Genomic DNA, 12,962 nt, shown 5'->3' with positions numbered 1-12,962 from the left:
GTAGAGAAGACTGAAAAAAAAAAGAAAACTGCACACGGCAAGGTGATGTCAATGTTCTGCATTATTACAAACAAAAAGATGTTTTGAAGGAAAAGAGGGAGGAAACGGATGACATTAAGGCATGGAAAAACGCATGAAATAATAAGCAGAACAGGACTACAGGCAGCTGGTTTAGTGATGTCACGGTACTCAGGAGTTGGTGTTTCAGGTCTGTGTGAATGAAAACAGTGTTGACACAATGTCTGTGGACATAAACATATGGCTGTCAAGGTCACCTATTGGTCAGAGTTAAATCCATCTACTGCCTATAACACCAGCAGGAAAAAAGACAAATTTTTTTTAACACCCAACTTCAGAAAGCATTTTATAGTTGTCAAAATTTGACTTAAAACAACAACAAAACTATTTAGTGCCTTTTAGAATAAAAAAGTTATAAAGTACTACACACAAAAAGCACAAAATCTTCAAGTTGAAATACAAATGGATTAAAAAAAAAAAAAAACACATAAAAACACAAACTTTTTTTATTCGTCCTTTCACCAGGACAAGAGTATTTTTTTCTAGATTTAGTAGCTGCTTTTGTGCTGAAATAAATGTTTATTATAAGAAAGATGTCTTAAAAGCACGAGAATCGTTAGTAAAAAGTGATTATTAGTCAAGATTATTTGTTTTGCTTTAAAGTTAATGCATGCCAACTAATGAAGCATTTTTTGAACAACCAAGTTTAAAAAAAAAAAAAAAAGGTTTATATCAGGGCTATTCAACTGGCGGCTTGCGGGCCAGAACCCGGCCCACTTCATAAAAAAGAAAAAGAAAAATTTTTTTTTTGGGAGGGGTTCTGGGTTTGGGTTCTGTTTATTCCATTTATAATTCAATGCAATTAAATAAACAAATTTAAAAGGTAACAGATCATTGTAAAACTTGGTTTGTTTTCATAATGACTTTAATCACTGGATGTCCGGCCCCCGAGCTGTTGGCTTTCAGAAATTGTGGCCCCCTGAGCTTAAATTAAAATATATATATCGTAGGGTCATAAACAAAACATAACTATCAAAGTTAGAAACTCAAAGCATTTTAAGCAGTTTGGCACCCTTCTACATTGTGTTAGACGAAAGACAAAAACAGGACAAGACTGCCCAGCAGTGCAGAGCATAAGGACATGAACACTTATAGAGGTTTGATTTAAAAATAAAAACGATGTCCCCTCACATGGATGAAACAGATTTTCTGTGTTGGTACTTGTTCCAAAAACTTGCTGCCACCAGACAGAAGGATGACTCACCTTCTTAACGATCCACAACATAAACTTCTTGACTTCCTAAATGACACCTTTATGTAAACATCCAACACTTTCACAAACGCAGAAGGAAAACTCTGAACACAAACCTCTGATTTTCTTCTCTTTCTGCAGGAGTTATAGTCTTCTTCTGCTTAAGGTGCTCGATCACAGCATTTTGTTTCATAACCACCTAAAAGAAAAACAAAACAAATCAAAAAAGGGAGATATAAGCGGAAACTGATTTTCTTAATAACATATGATTTATTTTGCATGTAGAGTCTGAGATAAAATTGTTACACTGCTGAAAATTGCACACCATTCAGAAAAGCAAAAATGATGTTCTCTCGATAAATGGAAAGAGCTAGCTTAAAAGGATTTTTTAAAGGAATATATAGTAGCAACATTCTATCAAACATATAAAAGAGCTCTTGCGGGACATAAATTAAGATTAGTCACTAAATAAATAAGACTGCAACAGTTTTCATTCTCCAGCAGGTTCAGAAAAAAATCAATAGCAGATACTGGATGTTTGTGGACTTGGGAAAAGGATTTCGACAGAGTCCTGCGAGAGGTGGTTTACTGGAGCCTCAGACAAAAAGGAATTATGGAAAAGCTAGTTCGGATTGTTGGTTCCATGTACGAAACAGACAGAACTGGCAAAGACAACACAACAGCATTTGAGATTAAAGTTGGCGTTCATCAGGGTTCACGTTTCAGCCCACTGTTGTTTATTGTTGTGATGGATGCAGCAACTGAGCTTATTAGGAGAGAAGTGCCATGGAATATGTTATATACAGATGACCTAGTTGTGGCTGGAGACTCTGAAGTTAATCTCCAAGATGGTTTCAGCAGGCACATGAGAGTAAACGTCTGAAAATAAACGCAGCAAAAACAGAGAACATGACCTGCTCGAAAGCTAACGAGACCTTAACAATTACTGATAATAGAGGAAATGTACTGAAGCAGGTCGAAACGTTAAAGTATCTGGGGTCAGTGATAAATGTCAAAGGAAGCTGTGCAGAAGATGTTGGAGGAAAAAGGATGCCGATTCATATTAAAGGGAAAGTGTACAAGATGATGCCCAGTCTTGCTTTGTGGAGCTGAGGAATGGGCATTAAAGAGAAAGGAAGAGGAACTCCTGGAAAGAACAGAAATGTGGATGCTACGTGGGAATCTTGGGAGTATTATTCAAGAATAGACGGAAAAAATGACAATATCAGAAAAATGTTTGGCATGGGATGCATCAGTTAAGTGCATAAGATACAGGAATCAAGAAAGATGGTATGGGCATGTGCAGCGAACGGAAGATGACAAGGTAAAAAGGCTATTAAACGTAGACGTTTTTGGTCAACAAAGTAGGGGACGGCAGAAGAAGAGGTGCATGGATATGATCCAGCGGGATATGAAGACACTATTTCACAGACGATACACGAAACAGAGCAAAATGGAGGAGAATCCATGTGGCTGACCCTGCTCCGAACAGAGCGGGACCTACAGCCTGAAGGAGAGAGAAATAAGACTGCAACAGAGATCAAAAATTATTATTAACTAAATATTGGGGGGGGGGGGGGGGGGAATCAACTAAATACAAACAAACTTTATTGGATGTCAAAGATACAGAGACAAATTCCATCATATAAGCACAGTAGTGTTTGGAATTTTTAAAACATCTAAACAGAGAAAAGGGCAAACAGCATTCGTGTGACAGCAGGGAGGGTGGGAGCAGATTGAAGTGATGGCTTGGATTTGATCGTTTTTTGCACATACACACCTGTTTCTGAATAACGTCGCTCTGGTTGACTGCGTTGAGGGCGAGCTCTCGCTTTGCTTCGGCCGCTTGTTTCTTCCTCTGCTGCTGCTGCTCTCTTAATTGCTGGATCTTCTGCAGTTGCTCTTGGACAGATGCTGCCTGGATGGTAACTACATTTCCAATCTGGACATAGGTTCAAATGTGGAAATCAATCTATGGCAAAGTCCATGCTCAATAATCCAGGTGTACAATCCAACATTTTTCAGTCAGGTCATCTGGACAGTTTCTTTTTTTTGTGCTGAAATGTTTCGCCTTCAATCCGGAAGGCTTCATCAGTCAATCTAAATCAATCAAATCATCAAATAAATCTATGCTTTGAACCTAGGTGGAGTTTGTTTAATTTAGTTTTGGTTAGCATGACACAGAAGCTGGGCTCAATAAGTCTTGATATTGGAGAAGAAAACATTACATTTAGTCACGTCCAAGGGTTAGTGATATTAAAAAACACAAAATTTAAACTGCATTTGTTCCTATTTTGCAAGCTCAAAGCTTCTTAGAAAAGTCCTATAAAGATATCATCTGTTAAGCTCAAGTAAAGCAGGTTTTGATCCAGTACCTGTCCCCCCTGAGCTGAAGTGGTTCCACTCTGTTGTATCTGGATGGGAAGCTGTAGTTTGATGTGCTGTGGCAGAGAACCTCCACCCTGTTGAGTCTGTAGCTGTGCCAGAACCTAAAACACAAAAATGTAATATATTTTTAACAATAATTATAATAACCGGTTCTGTTTATACACTCATAATGGCTGAGTTTCGGACCAACATAAGCAAAATTAAGTGAGGGTCTGGTTAAAACCTCTGCAGTCATACCTGTACCTGTTGCTGTAGTCCAGACATGCTGATGATCTGGGGGTTCTGCTGTAGCTGCAGCTGGGATGTTCCCCCCTGAGCTTTGACCTGCAGTGAAGTGGGAGACTGAATGGGCATATGGGCCTGCGTCAGAGTGGGTAACTGGCTCTGATGAGTAGCTGATGACTGGGTGCTAGCAATGGACAGTGGAGATGTCCCTGCCTGGACTGGAGCAACAGTCTGCTGTCCAGGCTGCGTTGGGGCTTTGTTGGGGTTGGAGATGGACTGGCTGGAAGTTGTAGCGGCTGGATCAAGATTAAGCAAAGTGAATTGTCAGAAAATCATCAAAAATAATGACAGCAAGAACTTTTAAACTATCACAGTTCTAGATTTTGCAACAGGTTGAAAATTGTAATTTTCCATAAATTATTGACACCAAGAACTCAAAGGACACATAAATAAAAAGTTGTCTTTTTCCTTATACAAACGCTGACACTTTGTTTTTGCCAAACCTGTGCTTGATGCAGGTGTAGCTGCAGCGGCTAGAGGGGTGAAGAGGAACCGCTGCACCTGGCCATTGGGCAGTGCTGCCTGCATGAGTTGTTGGCCAGGTCCTGGAATGACGGTGACCCCTTGAGGTATAAGCTGCAGCTGGCCGGTGGTCTGACCCTGGCCTTGAACCATCACAGTCAAAGCCTGTGGAGGACTACCAACACCAGCCAGTCGGTCCGAACTAGCCTGCTGCTTCTGTCGGAAGAGGACAGAAAAAAAGACTTGCCGATCACATACAACTCCACTCTAATCTTAGTTGTGCCTGAGAAAGTTTGATCGGCTCCGTTTAATTGTCATAATCACACCCATTTCAGTAATCATTTTGTTCTTATTACACCTCACTTCACATAACTAATGCACATACAGTATACTAAATAAAACATATTTGCATACCTCAAATGGATTTTCAATATATATTTCTGAAATAGATTTGAAAGGTGCTCATATCTAAATTTTTAGGGTAACCCAGACCATCCCAAGTTTCTCCAGCACCAACCTGAGTGAGCTGTGTCAGCTGGGCCATAGTGAGTTTAACCTGGCCTTGGCCCGGCGGCCGTGGCACGCCAGGAGGTGTTTGGACTGCTGCGTTGGGACTGGCAACACCCTGACAAGTTCCTGCGGTGACAGGACTGGCAGCAGATATTGCCGTGGAAACTGGCTGGCCACGGATTATCTGTGTCACTACCTGCTGTCCACTCTGACCTGTGGGGGAAAAATAAAACATAAGGAATCAGGTAAAACCTGTGGGCACACAGTGGGTCACTTTTCCACTGATACAAGGACTGTTGTACAGGTCCTTCTCAAAAAATTAGCATATTGTGATAAAGGTCATTATTTTCCACAATGTAATGATAAAAATGAAACTTTCATATATTTCAGATTCATTGCACACCAACTGAAATATTTCAGGTCTTTAATTGTTTTAATACTGATTATGGCATACAGCTCATGAAAACCCAAAATGCCTGTCCCAAAAAATTAGCATATCATGAAAAGGTTCTCTAAACAAGCTATTAACCTAACCATCTGAATCAACGACGTAACTCTAAACACCTGCAAACGATTCCTGAGGCTTTTAAAAACTCCCAGCCTTGTTCATTACTCAAAACCCCAATCATGGGTAAGACTGCCGACCAGACTGCTGTCCAGAAGGTCATCATTGACACCCTCAAGCAAGAGGTAAGACACAGAAATAAATTGCTGAACGAATAGGCTGTTCCCAGAGTGCTGTATCAAGGCACCTCAGTGGGAAGTCTGTGGGAAGGGAAAAGTGTGGCAGAAAACGCTGCACAACGAGAAGAGGTGACCGGACCCTGAGGAGGATTGTGAAGAAGGGTCGATTCCAGAGCCACCATGCACAGGCATGTGCAGGAATTAGGCTACAGGTGCCGCATTCCCCAGGTCAAGCCACTTTTGAACCAGAAACAGCGGCAGAAGCGCCTGACCTGGGCTACAGAGAAGCAGCATTGGACTGTTGCTCAGTGGTCCAAAGTACTTTTTTCGGATGAAAGCAAATTTTGCATGTCATTCGGAAATCAAGGTGCCAGAGTCTGGAGGAAGACTGGGGAGAAGGAAATGCCAAAATGCCAGAAGTCCAGTGTGAAGCACCCACAGTCAGTGATGGTCTGGGGTGCCATGTCAGCTGCTGGTGTTGGTCCACTGTGTTTTATCAAGGGCAGGGTCAATGCAGCTAGCTATCAGGAGATTTTGGAGCACTTCATGCTTCCATCTGCTGAAAAGCTTTATGGAGATGAAGATTTCATTTTTCAGCACGACCTGGCACCTGCTCACAGTGCCAAAACCACTGGTAAATGGTTTACTGACCATGGTATTACTGTGCTCAATTGGCCTGCCAACTCTCCTGATCTGAACCCCATAGAGAACCTGTGGGATATTGTGAAGAGAAAGTTGAGAGACGCAAGACCCAACACTCTGGATGAGCTTAAGGCCGCTATCGAAGCATCCTGGGCCTCCATAACACCTCAGCAGTGCCACAGGCTGATTGCCTCCATGCCACGCCGCATTGAAGCAGTCATTCATGCAAAAGGATTCCCGACCAAGTATTGAGTACATAACTGAATATGATTATTTGAAGGTTGGTGTTTTTTGTATTAAAAACACTTGTCTTTTATTGGTGGGATGAAATATACTAATTTTTTGGGACAGGCATTTTGGGTTTTCATGAGCTGTATGCCATAATCATCAGTATTAAAACAATTAAAGACCTGAAATATTTCAGTTGGTGTGCAATGAATCTGAAATATATGAAAGTTTCATTTTTATCATTACATTATGGAAAATAATGACCTTTATCACAATATGCTAATTTTATGAGAAGGACCTGTATATGTACGACTTTTACAGAGACATTACGTCTCAGTGTGTGTTAGCGGTGGCTAGGCCTGTCACGATAACACATTTTGCTGGGCGACTAATTGTCTCAGAAATTATTGTGATAAACAATAATATTGTTTGAAATTTAACAATATTTAATTGTCAAATTTTAGAAGAAATGTTGATTTGTTTGGAGTGTAGTACCTCTTTTGACCACTTGATGGCAGTATAAGACTGTTTGAACCAAAGCATGGCTAGTTGAGCAGCGCGTCTCAAAGAAAAATGGGAGGGAGGGCCCTTGACGTGACATGGGCTGACATGTTGACATGGCGGATGCTCGGTGATTTGAGCTCTTTAGCATAGCACAAAGTTTGTTTTCTCTTTAGCTTTTCTTTAGCTTTAGTTTTCTCTTTCTCTTCTCTTTAGCATAGCATTTTTAATACAAACATTAAAGTAAAAAAATCAGTAAACAAGTTCTCGGCTTCTTTTTGCAGAGAAAAACTATTTGTATACAAAAGCACAGGTTTCAACTGTGAAATTTGGAGCTCGACAAGACGGAGGCTTATTCCTGAGGTCGGCTTGTTAGCTTAGCTCGTAGCTTAGCTTCTCAGCTTAGCTGCTTTTAATGATCCAAAAACATGATTTTGGACGGTTAAAACAGATTTTAAAGAGAAAAGAGAAAGGGAGGGGTCAGAGAAAAGCACCAGAGTTGAGCCTTGTCTTCAGTAGAAAGAGAGACACGATAAAGCCGGTAAATGAAAATGAGGTTGATCATTTTCATTCATCATGCGATTAATTGATTTATTGGTTATTGCGACAGGCCTAGTGGTGTCTTTGTTGAACTAAGTAATCCAAACCTTATACTAAAACAAAATATGAGTTTGTTACCTTGCTGGACCACGAGGGGTGTACGAAGAATTGTCTTTCCAACTGCTCCCGTCTGCTGGATTGGGGTTCGTATCATTGTCATTCCTGGACGAATCTGACCATTACCTGCTAGAACCTGGAGGATATTTAAAAAAATAAAACAAAATAAAAAGTGCATAAAAATATTTTAAATGTAGGATCTACTTTCTAAGGTGTCAAGACTTCAAAAATAAAGTTTTGAGTATTTAAAACATGATTATTCAGAACAAACAGTTATGGCTAAGGTCATCTTGAGCAGTTAATAATTAAATTAGAATAGAAAACAATAGCGTAGACTAGAAAGAGGCTTTATTGATCCCCTGAGGGATATTGGTTAAACATGAAACACAAGAGTAAGAAATAATCACAGTAATGTAATCCCCCATCTCTACAACTGATCAATCACCTCTTCATACCTAAATACAAGGGATGCAACGACACGCCCAAGTCACAGTTCAGTATAAACATCTGTATGAGGATTACGGTTCAGAGCGGGTTTGAATGGAATGCAAGTAAACCTTAATGATTCTGGTGCAAGATATTCATGTAGGTAGGAGTTACACTGTGGACAAGAATACAGGTAGGTTTTAATGTTTTTGTTTGTCTGAGGTGGAGCAGAGTGACGGATTCTGGCGAATGGAGGGAGCAATTTTATCCATTACCAAGTGCAATGGCAGAGCCAGGGGGTGGCTATTGGTGGCCTTGGCAACAATAGATTAATTTTCGTCCACCCCAGTCATTTGAGGAAACTATACTTTAAAGCAATATAAAAACTAGAAAGCATAGTGGCTGGTTTACATATTTATATATGGCAGTAGCCATCTTGGACTTTGACATGGCAACCCAGTTTTTGATGGGGAACTTTCTTACATCTAGATGCAGCCACACATTCAAATGGAAGTTGGCACCTCACTTATTTTTCAAATTATCATGCTCACAATATGGATGGACGGAACCAGTATTTCTATTCCCCCACTCTTCGCTCTGCGATGTGACAACAATTGCCAAATGCAACTTTTTCCCCAAAATAAAATTCACTGTGAATAAAAATGAAAAATAAGTATTTTTTTCTAAATCCAAACTGTAAAGACTATCTCACAGACCATGAAATGTATCCAGAATACCAACAAAGTCCATGCTCAATAATCCAGGTATACAAGAATAGGTATCCAGAATAGGGCTGCAACTAACGATTATTTCAATAATCGATTCATCGGCCGATTATTTTTTCAATTAATCGATGAATCGGCAAAAAAAAAAAAAAAAAAAGTTTTAATTTCCACCCCTTTATTCCAAAATTGAACATTTGACTGACATAGCAATTCACACAAAAAACAGGTTGCTATTTTACTATTCTGTTAGTAAAATATTGAATAATAAAAAATAAAAGTTAGTCAAATAGCTTAAAAAAATAAATGTACACAAAAATATATACAAATGTGTCTTTATACCTGCACAGTATGTAGCTACTTTGTAAAATGTGTCATTGAGGGAAGAGTGTAACCTGGATTAAAAGTGTGGATTATTGTAACCTGGAATAAAAGTGGATTATTGTAGTGAAGCTTTCGTCTTCAACCATCGACAGAGGCCTCATGTCAGTGATGATCATTTAAGGATGTTTCAGTGAAGACAGCTGCTGCTGTGGTTTCCATGATGTCTGTCCATCATGAAGGATGTTGTTGTTGTTGTTGTTTTCTGGAATGAGACAGTAAATATGTTTTATAGTATAATTTACAGCAACTCAAGAAATGCCTTGTTTCACTGACTTAGGTTCAGGCAAAAGTAGCTAAAAGAGAAATTAAACACACACACACACATATATATAAAATACTTAATTACACACATTTGAGTAGATGTAATAAATTACTTTAATTCCTGTTTAAATGCAATTCATCCTGCCATACCTGCAGTGTCTTCAGACTTTGCCAGCAAATTAAAAGTTGAAGCTTAATCATTAAATTATTATCTTTGTGTTAGATTTATTTATACATCACATTTAAACACTGCTTGTTCCAATTAAATTAAATAAAAAGTAACACACGTTCTCTATCACCGTCATTAATCAGATAAACAAACAAACAGCAGCTTCATCTACAGACAGACTGACGTTACATTTTCTCTCTTGAAACAGAACAGTGTTAAATTGTAGAGACTCACCTGCAATACGAGTTGTATCTGCTGCAGCTCGTGACTCTGACATGTTTACGTTTTATCTCCGTGGTTCTCTCGTGTCGTGTCGGTGATTTTCAAAGCGGCATGCTTCTCATGTTTTATCTTTGTGAAGTTCTCCCGCACTTTGGAGGACTTGGGTCGAACAGTTTTCGCTGCGTCGGTCATTTGTAAAATTTACTTAATTTCCTTTAAAAACAGCCACTGCTCTCCTCCCCCCTCGCTCTGTTCAACTCGCGCTGCAGGTTTTTTATTTTCAAACTTTATTCAGTCAGTCAGCATTGACAATGAACTGCCCATGAACAAAAGGAAACGGCTCCGCAGCGCCGTGAAAGATGCATAATCGCGCGACACAACGAATCGATAATGAAATTTGTTGCCAACGCTTTTAATCATCAATTTTTATCGATTTTATCGATTCGTTGTTGCAGCCCTAATCCAGAATAGTATTTTCTTACGAAAATATTACCAAAAAACAAAAATAATAAAGCAAAATAACTGTTTTATTTAAGTTTCATTCTCAATTGAACAATTGAGCAACTGAACAACATTCTCAACAGTCATTTTCAATTAAACATTATCTGAGCGCTACAGTGAGAAAATGATAATTGATATAAAGGCCATTGAATAACTACTCATGCCACAGTACTTTACAAAGAATTGCTTATTTGGCACATTTGCTTGCCATACAGCACCTCCCATCTCTCTCCTGCAGCTGTTTGTGATCAGCGGCACTATTGACCTTTAAACAATTTCTAACGCGCATGCGTAAAATCAGGCACCAAATGGTTAATTAGGGTCATAGCTATTTCCAGTCAGCGTTCAACTCTATTGTTTTGGTCACTTACATGCATTTTTATTGACTTTTATTTACAGACCTATCTATATTTTGAACCAGCCATGCTTTATCTGGTGTAGTGTTTAAAAAGTATCTATCTCAGCTTCTTTTCAGTCATGGTTGTTAGCAAAATGCACCTAAACAAAACGTGTGCCTGCTCTGGGAGCGGTGATCCCTGTGACTGGTGTAATATTTGTCAGTTTAATGTACCCATCTAAAATGTTTCTACTGTACCATTATCATACCAATATATGCATTGTTACACCCCTACTATTATTATTGTTTAAATATATTCAGATTGTATACTAAAACTGTGAATAGAGAACAGACACAAGCTGCACAACATTATGAAAATGTGTTTGTGTTAATGGTTTCACAAAACTAAAAAGAAACAGAGGCTGTAATGTAAACAATAGAAAAGCATAAACAAAAATAGTTATACGGAACAAATGTTTTGACTCTAAAAGCCCAGAATTGTACCTGCTGTTGGGAGCCGGTAGTATTAGGCTTGATATTAAGCGTGGTAGTGCGTGGCTGGAATGTGGTGTAGGTTTGGGAACCACCTGCCGTACTGGACGGGATGATGCCCAACACTTTCTGCTGAACCACACCTGCAGCAAAAAAAAAGGACCATAAAAACCTGAATATTCAAGTGGAACTATGACAGAATTAAAGTCAAATATTGGTAAAAAGCTTGTGATGCCTAAATTAGTCAAGAATAAATCAAAACTGGGCAATAGATGAGAGAAAACTATCAAGAAAATGACACAAAAATGTGAAGAATAATTAAATTTTATTGTTTGAAAACCTATTTTCTCCAAACACGTGTTGCATGTATTAAATGCATAAAACCTTGTATGTGCCACAAAAAACCTCTAGGTGAAAAGCACATCCTGAGTTATTATACAGTTGTTCAGACAGTCTGTCAAAACTCAATGCCATCAGTTATTGGTAGGCGCCTCACTTTGCTGAAGGGCCAGCTTTTAATCATGGCGCTTGTAAATATTAGTCGAGCAGGTAAAAGAAAAGTCTTCAAAGACTGACTGAAAGCTTAGTTGGGTTTCCCCAACATACCCGAACTCCCACATAAATTATACATGAATTGCCATTCTACGCCTTAAAACTTGAATCTGACAAAGAGGGCATTTCATTTCACGTTTGCTCTCTGCCTTCATGAGCTCACGAGAAACTGATGAAGGAACTGGAAACCACAAGTGTGACTCTTTTTTTTTTTTTTTTTTTGGCAGCCTTCTTTCTAAGGTTTTGAAACCGTAACCAAGCAGGTAAACCTATACATCAAGGGCTTCCCTCTTCAAACGTAGAAGTTAAGCCGGCTTGTAGGGCCAGAGAGCTGCTGCTCTGGTCACACATCAAACACACTTTTCTATGAACTGGTTGTTTGAAGAGCTCAAGGAGTCAGGATTTTAGTGAGTGGAGAGGTACGCTTTTATTGAAAAGGACGGAGGGGGGAAATATAAAGAGAGACCTACTATAGAGGGCTACCTGTCTGGGAAGCAGACTGCAGGGTAAACTTGTTTTCCTACCTAACTTCCTTAAGTCGTTCCAAAACAAACAGCGCACCAAGCAGTCGCGCTGGATAAATACACGTCTATTAAATGGTTACACTCCACCTGAACTTAGATTCTCCTTCATGTTTACTTCAAAAGAAAGAAAAATCACTTCCTTTGTATCCCTGTTTAGTATGGATCTCTTCATTTGTTGACTGCAGATTCTTAAAATCAGTGCTATATCTTACTTTTGCCATCTTCACAATCCTTACATCTTGTTTAAAAATTGAGATTTTATTTTTTCTTACAATTTTCTAAACTTAAACCAAGTTAAACTGATGTTAGTTACAGCAGGAAATGGCCCGAACACAAACTGTCACAAGCCTCAATGAACTGAGTCCACATGATAAATTACTTCAGCAACATTTTTCTTCCAGTAATTTCACAAGCGGTGCTCTAAACAAACCTTTGTCTCATTTGAGGTAAGTCTACTCAAGCTAAATAAAGAGCATGTACAGGTAAATTAAAACAGATTAAGATAATTATAATTGTAATACATGTATAATAAAGCTGCAGCATCTGTGAGACTGACTGAACTTGTGTGTTAAATAAAGCCTGTATCCTTAAATTTTCTAATTGGTTGAGTTTTTAGTGGGGCAAAAAAAATGCATATTTATTTATGGAAAGTGGCATTAAAAGTGTAAATGGATTTGTCTAATTTATGCCAAATTTGAGTCATTCGAACAGAACTAACTAAAGATAAGTCTTCAGAGATCTGCGT

At 38.9% G+C, this 12,962-nt stretch overlaps 1 protein-coding gene across 1 annotated transcript in view; it reads right to left on the bottom strand.

The window, feature by feature from the left end:
- The window catches only part of LOC119422392 (nucleosome-remodeling factor subunit BPTF), a 59,101-nt gene that overhangs the window by 14,201 nt on the left and 31,938 nt on the right, over positions 1-12,962 (bottom strand). The window contains exons 22-29 of the mRNA XM_037689757.1: positions 11,154-11,284; positions 7,649-7,763; positions 4,923-5,128; positions 4,387-4,621; positions 3,896-4,179; positions 3,646-3,759; positions 3,051-3,212; positions 1,387-1,469 (exon numbers count right to left, since the gene is read on the bottom strand). Coding sequence (XP_037545685.1) covers positions 1,387-1,469; positions 3,051-3,212; positions 3,646-3,759; positions 3,896-4,179; positions 4,387-4,621; positions 4,923-5,128; positions 7,649-7,763; positions 11,154-11,284 — 1,330 coding nt within the window. The remainder of the gene's footprint in view (positions 1-1,386; positions 1,470-3,050; positions 3,213-3,645; positions 3,760-3,895; positions 4,180-4,386; positions 4,622-4,922; positions 5,129-7,648; positions 7,764-11,153; positions 11,285-12,962) is intronic.

The sequence above is a fragment of the Nematolebias whitei genome, chromosome 16, assembly GCF_014905685.2.
Source record: "Nematolebias whitei isolate Nwh7 chromosome 16, NemWhi1, whole genome shotgun sequence".
NCBI lineage: Eukaryota > Metazoa > Chordata > Actinopteri > Cyprinodontiformes > Rivulidae > Nematolebias > Nematolebias whitei.
The sequence above is the reverse complement of the archived record's forward strand: the minus strand, read 5'-3'. Positions and strand labels throughout refer to the sequence as shown.